The following is a 13,227-nucleotide window of genomic DNA, read 5'->3' as shown; positions in this document are numbered from 1 at the left end:
TGTGGTATGTGATCTCTCAATCATTCGAGGTCTAGTTCATCAGGGTTTCTACCTTTTGATTTTTGAAGTGTCATTTTTAGATTCTTTGTTACATCAACTATGTCTATTTGAGACCATTTGAAAACACTATCGACTTTTCTAGTGGCAAGAGATGATAAATTATTTATGAAGTCACGAGAGCAGGATGGATGCTTTTGAATGATGTTTGCGTAGAATTTATTTAGGTCATTAGCTTTAGAATGATCTAGAGGTGATGATTTCTTGACTTTGATGATACCCATGCGTTTAAGATTAGCCCAGATATCAATTTTCTGAGGAGAATTTTTAAGAATTTTCAACTTGCTTAAAATATGCATCTCTCGCAGAGTTTAGCTTAATTTTTAATACTTTTCTCTTTCTCTTATAGAGTGCAAACAAATTTGCATTTCCAGTGCGATGAGCACATTTGTACAATTTATCACGCTGATGAAATTCTGGCTTCGAATTATATTTTAACCATGGACTATTTGGACAAGTTAGTTCTCGTATTTTAAATGATGCAAATCTATCAAGTGAGGAGATAACTGAGTTTATAAACTGCATAACAAGTTCACTAGGGTCAGATTCTTCCAGATTAATGTTGTTCAGGTTTAATTTTTGATTTAAGTCTGCCACTAAGCCTTGATGGTCACAGTTCTTGAAGTCTCCGAATTTGACTTGTTTATTTATTTATCAAAAGCTGTTCTTAGTTCAAATTTATAGGTGTAGAAAAGGTAGTTATGACCACCTACAAAAGGTGTCTTTGATTTTGTATAATTTCTTAATTTTTCTGCACTATCAGTGATAATCACATCAAGCCAAGAGTCAACCTCAGTAGTATGAAATGCCAGCCCAAAATGTATAAAATGGAGTCCAGATTCGGAGATAAATGATGTTAAATGATTTGCTAGATGATCAGATTTTAGTAGATTACAATTCAGATCACCCATAGTAAGAATGTTCTTATATAATGGGTAATATTTACTGAATTGAACAAAGAAGTTATCTAGTAGTCCTTGCGGTCTTCTGTAAATTGCGGATCCAGAAACACGGTAGTATCTCGCCCCAAGTACACGGTCAAACACATGTATATGTGTGAGTGTGTAGCACGAGCCTACCCTGATTAAACAATTGAATTCAAAGTTTTAATTCTGTTATACTCTGTCGAATTCTGCGAAACAGAATTCAACTGAATTGAAAACTTGAATTTGAACTAAACATCCCCGATTAAACAAAACGATTTGTGACGATTAAAAATTAAATCATCATTAATCGTCTTTAATCGTCATAATCGTCATGGATTTTCAGATTTAATAGTCCCAAATCATCAAAAAACGAATTATTATTTTACGATCAAAAACGATTAATCACGATTAAAATTTAAAATCGTCATGAATCGTCTTTAATCTTCATTCGAAAAATTTAATCGTTTTTAATCATCAATTGACGATTTATGACGATTCAAAAGGATTAAAACAGTTTAAATCGTTTTGTTTAATCAGAGATAATAAAACCGATTTAAAAATTTCAAATTCGTTTTAATTCAGTTTAATACGGATTCAGAAATTGGAGAATTATTTTCGAATTAATCAGAATTAAGCCGAATAGAATTATTTAAATTCGTTTTAATTTGGACAAATTCTGGTTTTCCTGCCGAATTAGACAGAATTCATTTTTAAGTTAGATACCGAATTAATGTAAATTAAATAGAATTAAAAATTTAATTCTGTTTAATTCGATCGAATTCAGTTCTTTAATCAGGGTACCTGTCTTTTTTCCTGAACCGGAGTGGTGTTTTATGGTTGCGAATTATATTTTTTTTAATTAAAATTAAACCACGGCTTATTCCTGCTTTCTCTGAATACTTATGGATCTGTAATTTATGCCTATTTATTACCGTCTTAGAATAGTTTCAAGAAGGAATACGATTTACTCAACATTAAAATTTTTAAGATCTATCTTGATTTTTCAACACTAGAGAGCGCTTTCATTGCTCGATACAGCCTCGTATGCACAAACAACGAGGCCTAATGCGTATATATTGTTTTACCCATACGAATGAATGAGCGAGTTTGGGTTAACTATTAACTATCCTAATGGCTACTTTAGCTTGAAATTGACAGTAATTTGACAACAACACTACCTAAAAATTTGCTGCCCGATTTCGTTTACAGTTTGATGGCGGAAGTTGAATAGATAATTTGCGGTTAATTTTTCCTCAATTTAGATATAACTTTTTTTACTAGAAGCAAAACCCAATTAGTACTGTTTGCCCAACATAAATTTATCTTTACGAAAAAAACTTTAAATTTATCGTCAAATGTCCATCAACTTCGGGCTTTTCTGTTTCGAACGACAATTTGTACACAACTCTTGAAGTGAATTTCCATTCTCCCTAATAGCACAGTTTGCTTTAGCAAAAGTTTACTTACAAAAGTTTCGTTGAATTTCCGTCAACATCGGACTTTTCCATTTTATACAACAATTTGTATGCAACTTGCTATTACATTTGACGTAAATTTACTGCCCGAATCAGAATGCAAATTCACTTCAAAAGTTGGCTTGAAAAAAGTTGTCGTTAATTTTCAGGTAAATTTCATGTTAATTTGTTGTTAATTTGACTGAAAAATTGTTGTTTTTTTTCACCGTCAAATTGTCTAAATTTTATATGAATATTTGCTTACCTTCTGAAATGGTAAGAATGAACATTACCGACTTTATTTTTCGTGAAAAGTTAGATTCAAGAAAAATTAACCGCAAGTTTTTATTTTCAACTTTTGCTGTAAAATTGACGGCAAATTCGGAGAACAAAGTTCAGGTAATTTCAACATCAAATTACCGTCGATTTTAAGTTAAAGTGACTATTAGAACTAATTCGGGTAGTAAATTCACATCAATTGAATGGCAAGTTGTACATAAATTGTCGTCAAAAACGGAAAAACCCGAAATTGACGGCCATTTGACAAAAATTCAAGGAAACTTTTATAAATTAAACTTTTGTTAAGCGAACTCCCTGATAGCCACTTTAGCTTGGAATTAACAGTAAATTGAGATTGAAATTGCCTGAAATTTGCTGCTCAAATTTCCTGATTTGACAGCAAAGGTTAGAAAGAAAAATTTTCGATTAATTTTTGCTCAATTTAGAGCTAACTTTTTACGAGAAAAAAGAATAGCCAAGCGGGTAGCAAGCTAGCGACAACCTAATGCAGCAACGTGTCACCTAATTGGCCGCAAAAATTGGTATTTGCATAAGTTGACGGCAACTGGCCGCCAACTTTCTGAGAAAGTTGGTGGCGGAAGTTAGCGTTTGATTAGTCAACAGAAAGTTGTCTTCATTTTTTTCAGGAAGTTGGCAACAGGTTGCAGTAGTAGATTGCCATCAACTTTCTAAGAAGGTTGGTAACAACTTTTAGTCAACGGTTGTCGTCAATTTGATCACAACTAATTGACACCAACTTTTTGACCAGAAAGTCTTGCTATCAGGGTAAGTTTGCCCAACAGTAAGTTTCGGTAGAGTACAATTTCAAATTGATGACGAATTACGGGCACAATGGCTATCAGGGTAAGTTTTAATTTGCTAAGAAGTTACGTAGATAAGTCACTTAAATTACAAGCTGAAGAAAAATTGTCCCGGGATTTGACGCTAAGTTGGATGCAAGAAATTGATATGTTCAATGAGTTGACGTGAATCCGTCTTAGCGGAAATTTGAAAATATTTAGCAATAAAAGTTAAATTTTTTTTTTTTGCACTTATAATAATTAACTTGACATCTTCATGTAAACCAACTTGGGCAATTGATTTCCGATTGCTTGTATAGTTTTAAAACTGTTATGGAACATTAAAAAATTCAAATGATCAAAAAGTCTTTTACTTTATTGCTTTTGTGTACCTATATAACTACTATCCTTGCACGTCTAAATAAATCTATAATATATTGTTTTCAAACACAAACTTGGATTCAAAAATTTGATTTCATAAAAATTATATACCGAATCTGTGGTAATATTCATATGTGTGAGTGAGTTTGTACGAATCGTAAATGGAAACCTGTCATAAACAAGGAGAAATGCAAAAATACAATAACGTTCTGTGAGAAAATAATCTTCTAAGATCTCTGAATTGACTCAATACATTAACATACTTAAGTAATGTCTTTATATTATTGACTTGTAAAAATATTTATTTGAAAAACAGATAATCAATAATAATAATTACGCTTATACAGTAGTAGCTATGATCTTCAGTTAACTTATTCAAAGAATATTACGCAAATAAATCATATTTAGAAAACAAACTAAACTAAAAGCTGATTCATCACCTTCACCTTAATTGGCACACTGTACTGTAAAACTAATAATTATGGATAAGGGAAAAAAAATGCTTCGGAAAATACTTTGTTGGCTAATAGTACTCACAAAAATATTTTATTTAATTATAACGAAAATTTCAACAAAAATAGTCTTAGAAATTATACAATAAATTCCATCGTATTTACGACATGCCTTAAAAATATGGGATATTACAAATAAATGAAATATCTTAATCGGATAAATTTAAATTACAAATATGTATAAAAAATTGTTTCCTTGTTATACATAATTAAGTTTTAATAATAAAATAAACTTATATTTTGCCTACATTATCCTGAGCAACCTCGACATCCGCAATGTATGCATTCCACTATTCTACCTTCTTCTAATTTTCCTTTAGGTACTCGACAAATACAATTCGTACCAAAATTGGTATCTCTTGTTTGAATACATCTTAAACAGCATAGATTTTCATAACCTACTTTTTTCCATTTCGCTATGAGGTTTTTATCAGCAATATTTTCGTTTAAACAGTAGTCATATAATTCTGAAAAATTTTAAATCAATTACTACTAAAATCAATACCTCATTAAAAACATATAACAGAAATCCTATTAGACGGTGCTTACCTCTACTGATTGCTTTTCTTCGATAAAATAGGTCATAGATGTACCTAGATTTTTGATGATGAATTTTAAAAATAGGCCACAAAGACTCTTGTTTTCTTTTTCCTTCATGAGGTTCTGTTTCAGCTAAAATTTTATAAATAAATAAATTTAAGTAAAATTTTAATTGTAAAAAAAACAAATGGCCTTAATTTCAAATGATGATTCCAGATGAAACCATCTTTATAATATTGTTCAGATGAAATTAGACATTAAAGTAATAAAAAAAAAGTTTTTCCATAATCATAAAATATTGTAAGTAACTTGTAAAAGTTATTTACTCGGCTTTGCCTCGGCCAACAATCACATGTGATCTGAGACCTTTCTTACTTTACTTCCCTAGGTGTGTAATATACTATTCCATTTGTAGAAAATTAGTTAGACATCTTTTTATTTAGAGACAATTTTTTTTCCCGATTCTATACTACCGCCCAATCATTATTGGCTGATATTGTATATATTTATATATTAAACAAATAAATAAATACCTTCACGCATTTTTGATTCCAACTCTTCTAAAGTTGGCTCGATGAGTTCCCATCCTTCTGGTGGTGATTTCTTACTTCTACGTACTTTCGGCATTTTCTTTTTATCAAGTATCTAAATTTGACTTTGCAAATTTACTCACAAATAATATCAACGTTTAGAGGTTAGGTTAAGGTATTGTCTGTTATCAATTACTGATTATCGGTGCAGTATTAAAAAATAATACTAATTGTAATTATATTTCAAATGGATTAAACACGTTTAAACGATTACAGAAATAGACTATCAAGTATAATTTTTCACTAACGTAAAATAATCTAAACAGGACGCAATACGGACTTGGATAGATGTACGTATAAAAACAGAAACGCTACATCACCATGTGATGATGTGATAGGTATGGTGACAACTTTAACCAGAATTTTTCTTTACTCGAGAGCCATCTGCACTCAAAAGCTGTTCGCCCTAATAGCCACCTTACCGTAAGTTTACCAAGCTACTTCCGTATTCTAAAGCCAACTTAAAGGAAAGTGTTGGAGAGCAAACAGTTACCTTGAAGTTGACAGTAAATTATCTGTAAGCTAAATTGAATTTGACTACAAGTGTTATTGTCAGACAATGATGTTAAGTTGATTGAAAGTTTCACTTCAAATTGACGGCAAGTTTTTCTGTCAAGCTACGTTCAGATGACGGCAGTTGATTTGCATCAATTTGCACGCAAGTATTATCCAGCCAAAGTTTACCAGAAACTTGTCGTTAATTTAGTCGAAAACGTTTCACTGCAGAACTTGCTGAGCAATTATATTTAAGGTGTGGCTATCAGGGTAGGGATTTTACACGGTAGAGTTTACTCATAAATGCAACTTGGAAGTTTTTTCAGGTAATGATTGAATCATGGTAGATTTTTTCATTGGTAGAAATTTTAAGATGGTAAAAATTATATTGGAGCGGGAGTTTTCTAGGTACCTTAACAGCACAGTTTGCTTTAGCAAAAGTTTACTTACAAAAGTTTCATTGAATTTTTCGTCGAATATCTGTCAACTTCGGACTTTTCCATTTTTACAATTTGTATGCAACTTGCTATTGAATTTGACGTAAATTTACTGCCCGAATTAGAATGCAAATTCACTTCAAAAGTTGACTAGAAAAAAGTTGTCGTTATTTTTCAGGCAAATTTTACATCAATTTGTTGTTAATTTGACTTGAATAATTGTTAAGTATTTTTTACGATCAAATTGTAGACAATTTTCTGTATAAATTTGCTTACCTTCTAAAATGGTAAGAATGAATATACTGATATTTTTGTAGGGAATGAAACGCTTTACAAAAAAATCGCATCATTTTTTGATAAATTCATCTCTTGAAGTTATTGGGGATTAAACTCAATTTTATAGTAAATTTCGAGATCTTTTTACTTTTCCAGCGAAACTATCAGACTTAGCACAAAAAAGGCTCTGACTCCTATTCATAAATACGGCAGCCTCCGACTATAAATTTTAAAAACAAATTAGATTTCAATTAATTATAAATTAATGAATTTTGATTTAAAATATCAATTTGAAAATTTTCTATCTTTCAAAAACAATACACGTTTAGAAAATTAAAAAATCTATATGAGTATTTTTCCAAAATTTAAAAATTTTTGTATTTTTTCAAATTACAAGATATTTTATTTAAAAATGGCGCGTAGTAGTTAATGTCCGGATTAGAAATTATAAAAGTGAAAAATAAAAAAAAACTCGACTAGATTTCGAAAAACTGTATATAAAAATTAAAAAGTACTAAAGTTTGTAAACATTTTTAAATAAAAAATAATCTCAAGATTTAAATTCAAATTATACCTCGAGTATTTAATATTTGATCTTTTTAAAAAAATACCCGTCTAAAAATTGAAAAATGTACACGAGTATTTTTTTTAAATTTGATTTTTTTTTTCTTTTTTTTTTCTAAAGTTATAAGATTTTTTATTTTTAAAATGGCGGGTGTCGGCTAACTTCAGGCTCATAAATTAAAAAGGTTCGCGCAGGCGTTAACATAGGCTTTCCTAGCTCCAAAAAATCTAACCAGATCTAACTTCTCAATTGTTCTCAATAAACTGAATTTTGTATTACAATTAACGTCAAGAACTTCAATACATTTTACAATAAAGTTTAAATTAAAAAATGCCACGAGGTAATTTAATAAAAAAGTTATTTATTTAGAATAATACTTTGAGAAAGTAAATAATTTTTTTATTAATATAAATTTTACAACCTCTACAACTTTTCAAGGTTCTTTTTGATGATGTGTATTGTTATCGTGATTACAATTTATATTTGTTCTTTTTTTTTTTATTCGTAGGAAAATTTGTTAATCACAAGGGTCGAAATCGTCATTTCACCAATCCTGAAGAGTTGGAAGAGCAACGGCGTCAGGATGAAGAACGAAAAAAGTGGAGAGTCAGTATTTTATAGGTTAATCATCCGCGGAAAACCTTGGAGAAATATTATTTTCTTAAAGTACTAAGTTTCCGAGTATTTCGGTGACAATAAACATAGAAATTTTATAGAATGATGACTTTTTTTTATAGCAAAATAAAAAACAAAGTGATACATCGAGTGATGAAGATGAGGAACCTAAAGCTAGCAGTGCCAAGTCTGTAGATCCTGATGCTTCAGGGTCCGATGACAGTGATAGTGAATCCGAAGTAGATTCAGAAACTGAAGTAATAATGGAATAACTTGAGTTAGATTATTATATAAATAAATTCTTTATAACACTTTTTTTTCTCATTTTTAGGGTAAAGCTAAAGGCGTGGAAAATTTAATTGAAGTAGAAAATCCAAATAGGGTACAGAAGAAAACCAAAAAATTATCAAAATTGAATGAGTCATTAGCTGAAACTACAAAGCCTGAACTCTCTCGAAGAGAAAGGTACGTATTTTTATTAATAATTATTTTATTTACTTTTTTTTCGTTAATGTTTAATTAATAATTTTAGTCATTGCTTATTAAAAACAGTAATTTTGAATTATATATTGATAATTATCAACACTCTATAATTAACACTAAATAATTTTTATTTAGAAATAAAAGATTTAATTGTAGATAAAGTAATACTAGTTTTTAATTTACTCCATAAAAATATTATAATTTGTAATTAAAAATACAGAAGTCATCAAGTAATGGTAAATTAAGTTATCACATATTGCAAAAAATTAATTTAAGTTTCATCATATTTTAATAATAAGTTTGAACACATGTAAGTAGTTATTCATTTATTCCTAATTGATGATTAAAATGTGAATTATAATTTATTGATAAGAAAATGTAAATAAATTATCTTGTAAAAGTATATTGTAGTAAACTGTACTAATTTAAGGTACAGTAAAAACTAAGTTACACTTCGGCTGCCCAATATCAAAACCGTAACTGAAAAAAATAAAATTTTTAAAGTATGTATTGAAAAATTTTGATAAGACTCCACTGGAACTAAAAATACTAAAATATTGATTTTGAAAAATTTGACACTTACTCTGTTTTGAAAATGGGCAGCCGAGCTCTTAGGAAAATGAGAAGTTTTTTCTGTTATTCAAACATCATTATAAGTTATAAAAATTGATACAGTATTATTGATAATATTAAAACTTTTTTTTTTCTTACAGGGAACAAATAGAAAAACAACGAGCATATGCAAATTATCAAAAACTCCATGCTGCAGGTAAAACTGACGAAGCACGTGCTGATTTAGCGCGTTTAGCCATAATTAAACAACAAAGAGAAGATGCAGCGAAACGAAGAGAAGATGAAAAAAAGCAAAAAGAAATGGCAGCTCAAAAGAAAACTGAATTGACGCAAAAAGCGCTTGGAAAACGAACTTAAATATATAAAATATCTTTACTGTAACACACATTCAAACTTTAATGTAATTTTTTTTTTGTTCATAATTCCATATTAATATTATGAATGATTATATGATTCAATCTCTACTTTCTTATCAATAAAAATTTATTAAAAATTACTCAAATAATTAGTATTGTTATTTCATCACCAGATGGCGAATTGGTAATGCAGATAAGTAAATTTGCTTATTTTTCTTTATTCGTCATTTCAATTGCGTGATAGTTTAAGTATAAATAATAAAGATTAATAAATAGTTCTAAAAACACAAGAGCATTGACTAATATAAACAATAAATATTGTTCCGAGGAAATGAAATTAATTAGTAAGTCATATAAATTTCGTTTAATTTAAAAAGCAATGTTGAAATTACATGTAAGATTAAAAAACATAAATATAAATAATGATCCTGAAATTGACAGACAACGAATTTCTAATTTTCATTTAACAAATCAATTATAAAAAAAAATATACACTTGTAGAAAATTCAAAATACTGTCGGTGCAAATTTTCTAAATATTTTTTTTTTAAATTTATCGTTTCGAAAAATCATCCAAAACTTATTAGACATCGGCTAACTTCAGGATCATTTATAAATAATTAATGACAATCAACCGCGAAATTTATTTTTGTTTTCAGATTACCATCAATAAATTACCGGTTCAGCTAGGAAGGATTTTTGAAAACTTGTTCACTTTAAATTCACCAAAATCACAAAAATTTTCTAAAATGTCGTTTGAAACAGAAAAAGGTAGAAAGTAAAATACTTATTATACATGCTTTAATAGAATTATAATGACAAAATTTGTATTCTCAGGTTTTATGATTAATTAAAATTAGATATCTTTGATATTAATCAAAACTAGTAAACTAGCTAACCCTCCCCTGATTAAGAAAAATGATTTAACCCATGTTAAGTGCATATCTATATATTAGTAGTTTCAAATTATTTTAAATCATTTCAAATCATTTTTCTTAATCAGGATCCTACTGGATTTTATTTTAATAATAATTTTCTTTAAACAATAATGTTCCTGATCGAGTATTAGGTCTTTCACCTTATTGTATATAAAAAAAATGAGTGTGAATGTAGCAGACATCAGACAAATTTAAAATTATAAAAAAATAGAGTAAATAATTTAAAAATTTTTTAAATGCGCATTTTTTAAAAATTTTATTTTATTAATTATTTACTCTATTTATTGATAATTTTGAATTCGCTCGATGTCTGCTACATTTACACTCATAAAAAAAATGAATGAAATTATATTAACAATTTTTTTATCGTTAATATTTAACTTTTTATATTTTGTAAGTCAACAAATATTAATTATGAAAGTTGAAAATTCGGTGATACAATTTTTTTTTTTTTTTTTTTTTTCTAAAAAAATCTATTTGTATGATAACATTTTTAATATCATGTTCAGATTGAAAAAATGTTCTTACATATTATATTAATTAAATAAATTATTTATATTATCAAAGAAAAATTTATCCAATGTGACAGTTTCATAGCACCTCATAGAACTCATTCGTTCTTTTAAATTTTCTGTAGGAATGGATGAGAATCTATTGGATTCTATGAGAATTTCTAAATAGGGGAACGTTTTAGAATTTGAATATCAATCTTTGAGTAAAAAAAAAAAAAAATATGTAACAGCAATTAGAAATGCATTTAAAAGAATAAAAAATAAATGGCATAATTCTCAAAACACGCAAATTGGAAGTACAAGAAAATAAAATAAATTTCTTCAAATGATTTTGCAACTAATAACCCAAGTCTTATGTCTCAAATTTTAATTATTTTTACTTCAAATTTGTTGTAGTAAAATATACTTTCCGTCATAAGCAAAGATTCATTATACCACAATTGCAAATTATTTCGAAGTAATTACATTTAATTCATTTTTTTAGAAAAATTTTTAAAGATGGAATTAGCAGAGAAAAGAAAATATTATCGCACAACTGATATAATAACTTCAGATCAAGTTATGACATGGCCAGATTATTGGGAAAAGAATAAAGATTCTATAAAGCCAATTGATACTAAAGAAATAGAAAAGACTAAAAAAGAGTTAGCCAATAAAATATCGATAATGCAAGGTGACATTACGTCTCTAGAAATAGATGCCATTGTCAATGCTGCAAATTCAAGTTTGCTTGGTGGTGGTGGAGGTAATGATAATTATAAATAAATTTTGTTACTTTTACTATCTATTACATAACTAATAATAATTATAATTATTATTATTAAATTGATTATTTATGAAACCATATCATTCAATAGTTGATGGAGCTATCCATAGGGCTGCTGGGCCAACCCTTAAAAAAGAATGTGCAACACTAAATGGATGCAGTGTTGGTGAAGCAAAAATAACAGGAGGTTATAAGTTGCCAGCTAAATGTTAGTATGATAAATTTAAAAAATTACTTTATTAAAAAAAAAAATTATATTAAATTTAATTATCAGACGTTATTCATACTGTTGGACCACGTGGAGAAAAACCAGAAAAACTCAAAGAATGTTACTTAAATAGTCTTAATGTCGCTAAACAAAATGATGTAAAAACAATTGCTTTTCCATGTATATCTACTGGAGTTTATGGATATCCTCAAAGGCCAGCTGCTATAATTGCAATAACTACAGTCAAACAATTTTTACAAGAAAATTTTAACGATGTAATTTGATATCAATTTTTTATTATTATTTATTACTATTGTTATTATTTTGCCTCAAATAATTCATATTAATATATTTGTCTATATTTTTACAGATTGAAAAAGTTATTTTTTGTCTATTCCTAGATACTGATAAAGAAATTTATGAGGAATTGCTTCAAAAATATTTTGCTACAGATTAAATAATTTGCAAGCATTTAATAATATCGTAGATTTTATATCCAACTGAATTATTATTTTTTACCAATTTAATTTTACCACACACACTTTTTAGAAATATTCAATGACTTTCATCTTTCATAACTGTATGCAAATTAATTTAATCAATTAAAAAAAAATAAAACTTCAATTGAAAAAAGGATAACGTAATAGTAATTTCGCCGAGGTATAGAATTTTAAAAAAATTACTTACCGCTGTTATCAATTAGAAGTTAAACAAAATTTGTTGAATAAACTTTAGCCAAAAAAATTTGAAAATTCGAATTATAAAGTTGACATAAAGATTTTACTGAAATTTATGAAGCAAATTTCGTTTGACTCCCAATCGATATCAACTTTAAGTAATTTTTTTTTTAAATCTATATCTTGGCGAAACTGCTACTACGTTGTCCTTTTTTTAATTCATGCTTTAATTTGCTTTTAATCAATTAATAAAATGTTGATACGCTTATGAAAATTGAAAGTCATTGAAAATTTTTAAAAAATGGGAGGCGCTGTCTGAGAATGGCCTTAATTAAAACTTTCCTTAACCGACAATTATTATTTTAATCTGACGAAGTGTACAATAAAATATTTTCCAAAAAGATAACTATCTGCATAGCTACTACTTGTATATTTTTTAATAAATTCTTTTATCAACAGCTCTAAAAGATGTTCGAGAAAAATTTTTTTATAATGTTAGTTCTTAAGACTTAAACGACATTTAATTCAAAACATGTATATAATTTAAAAGGAGGCTTAAGTCAGAAAAGAAACCTGGAAAACGATTGACTCGGTGGACCGGCCTGAAAACTTACAGTAGTTTCCGAGTACGAAAATCTTGAAACACATGATTACTGATAATATTTCAAAAACTCAAAAAAATTTTTGTTCAAATCATTAAATTAAAAAACGGTTGACCCTGCCAACCTAATAATTAAGTTTCCGTTATTTTTGAGCTTCATTTCGAGGATCTAATTTCTTGAGCTTTT

General features: G+C 28.0%; 3 protein-coding genes across 4 annotated transcripts; 2 read left to right on the top strand and 1 right to left on the bottom strand.

The window, feature by feature from the left end:
• Window positions 1-4,421: 4,421 nt before the first annotated feature.
• On the bottom strand, window positions 4,422-5,879 carry LOC103572674 (protein BUD31 homolog). Its single transcript, XM_008551384.3, has 3 exons — window positions 5,483-5,879; window positions 4,959-5,081; window positions 4,422-4,876 (listed from the first exon to the last, which is right to left on the bottom strand). Exons 1-3 carry the CDS (start codon window positions 5,574-5,576, stop codon window positions 4,659-4,661), a joined length of 435 nt encoding a protein of 144 aa, XP_008549606.1. The 5' UTR covers window positions 5,577-5,879; the 3' UTR covers window positions 4,422-4,658.
• Window positions 5,880-7,481: 1,602 nt separating this feature from the next.
• Window positions 7,482-9,479, top strand: LOC103572683 (28 kDa heat- and acid-stable phosphoprotein). Its single transcript, XM_014440493.2, has 5 exons — window positions 7,482-7,652; window positions 7,821-7,918; window positions 8,050-8,184; window positions 8,259-8,392; window positions 9,124-9,479. Exons 1-5 carry the CDS (start codon window positions 7,643-7,645, stop codon window positions 9,338-9,340), a joined length of 594 nt encoding a protein of 197 aa, XP_014295979.1. The 5' UTR covers window positions 7,482-7,642; the 3' UTR covers window positions 9,341-9,479.
• Window positions 9,480-9,527: 48 nt separating this feature from the next.
• On the top strand, window positions 9,528-12,899 carry LOC103572675 (macro domain-containing protein CT2219). 2 transcript variants are annotated; one of them, XM_053737266.1, is made up of 6 exons: window positions 9,528-9,733; window positions 9,998-10,109; window positions 11,273-11,533; window positions 11,646-11,762; window positions 11,829-12,037; window positions 12,133-12,899. In XM_053737266.1, the coding sequence occupies exons 1-6, from the start codon at window positions 9,719-9,721 to the stop codon at window positions 12,217-12,219; spliced, it is 801 nt and encodes a 266-aa protein (XP_053593241.1). In that variant the 5' UTR covers window positions 9,528-9,718; the 3' UTR covers window positions 12,220-12,899. The 2 variants fall into 2 exon arrangements, with proteins under 2 accessions (XP_053593241.1, XP_008549608.1); XM_008551386.3 differs by having other exon boundaries at window positions 9,529-9,683.
• Window positions 12,900-13,227: the final 328 nt, after the last annotated feature.

This window comes from Microplitis demolitor, chromosome 3 (assembly GCF_026212275.2).
Source record: "Microplitis demolitor isolate Queensland-Clemson2020A chromosome 3, iyMicDemo2.1a, whole genome shotgun sequence".
Taxonomy (NCBI): domain Eukaryota; kingdom Metazoa; phylum Arthropoda; class Insecta; order Hymenoptera; family Braconidae; genus Microplitis; species Microplitis demolitor.
Note: the sequence above shows the minus strand (reverse complement) of the source record. Positions and strands in the feature narration are given on the sequence as shown.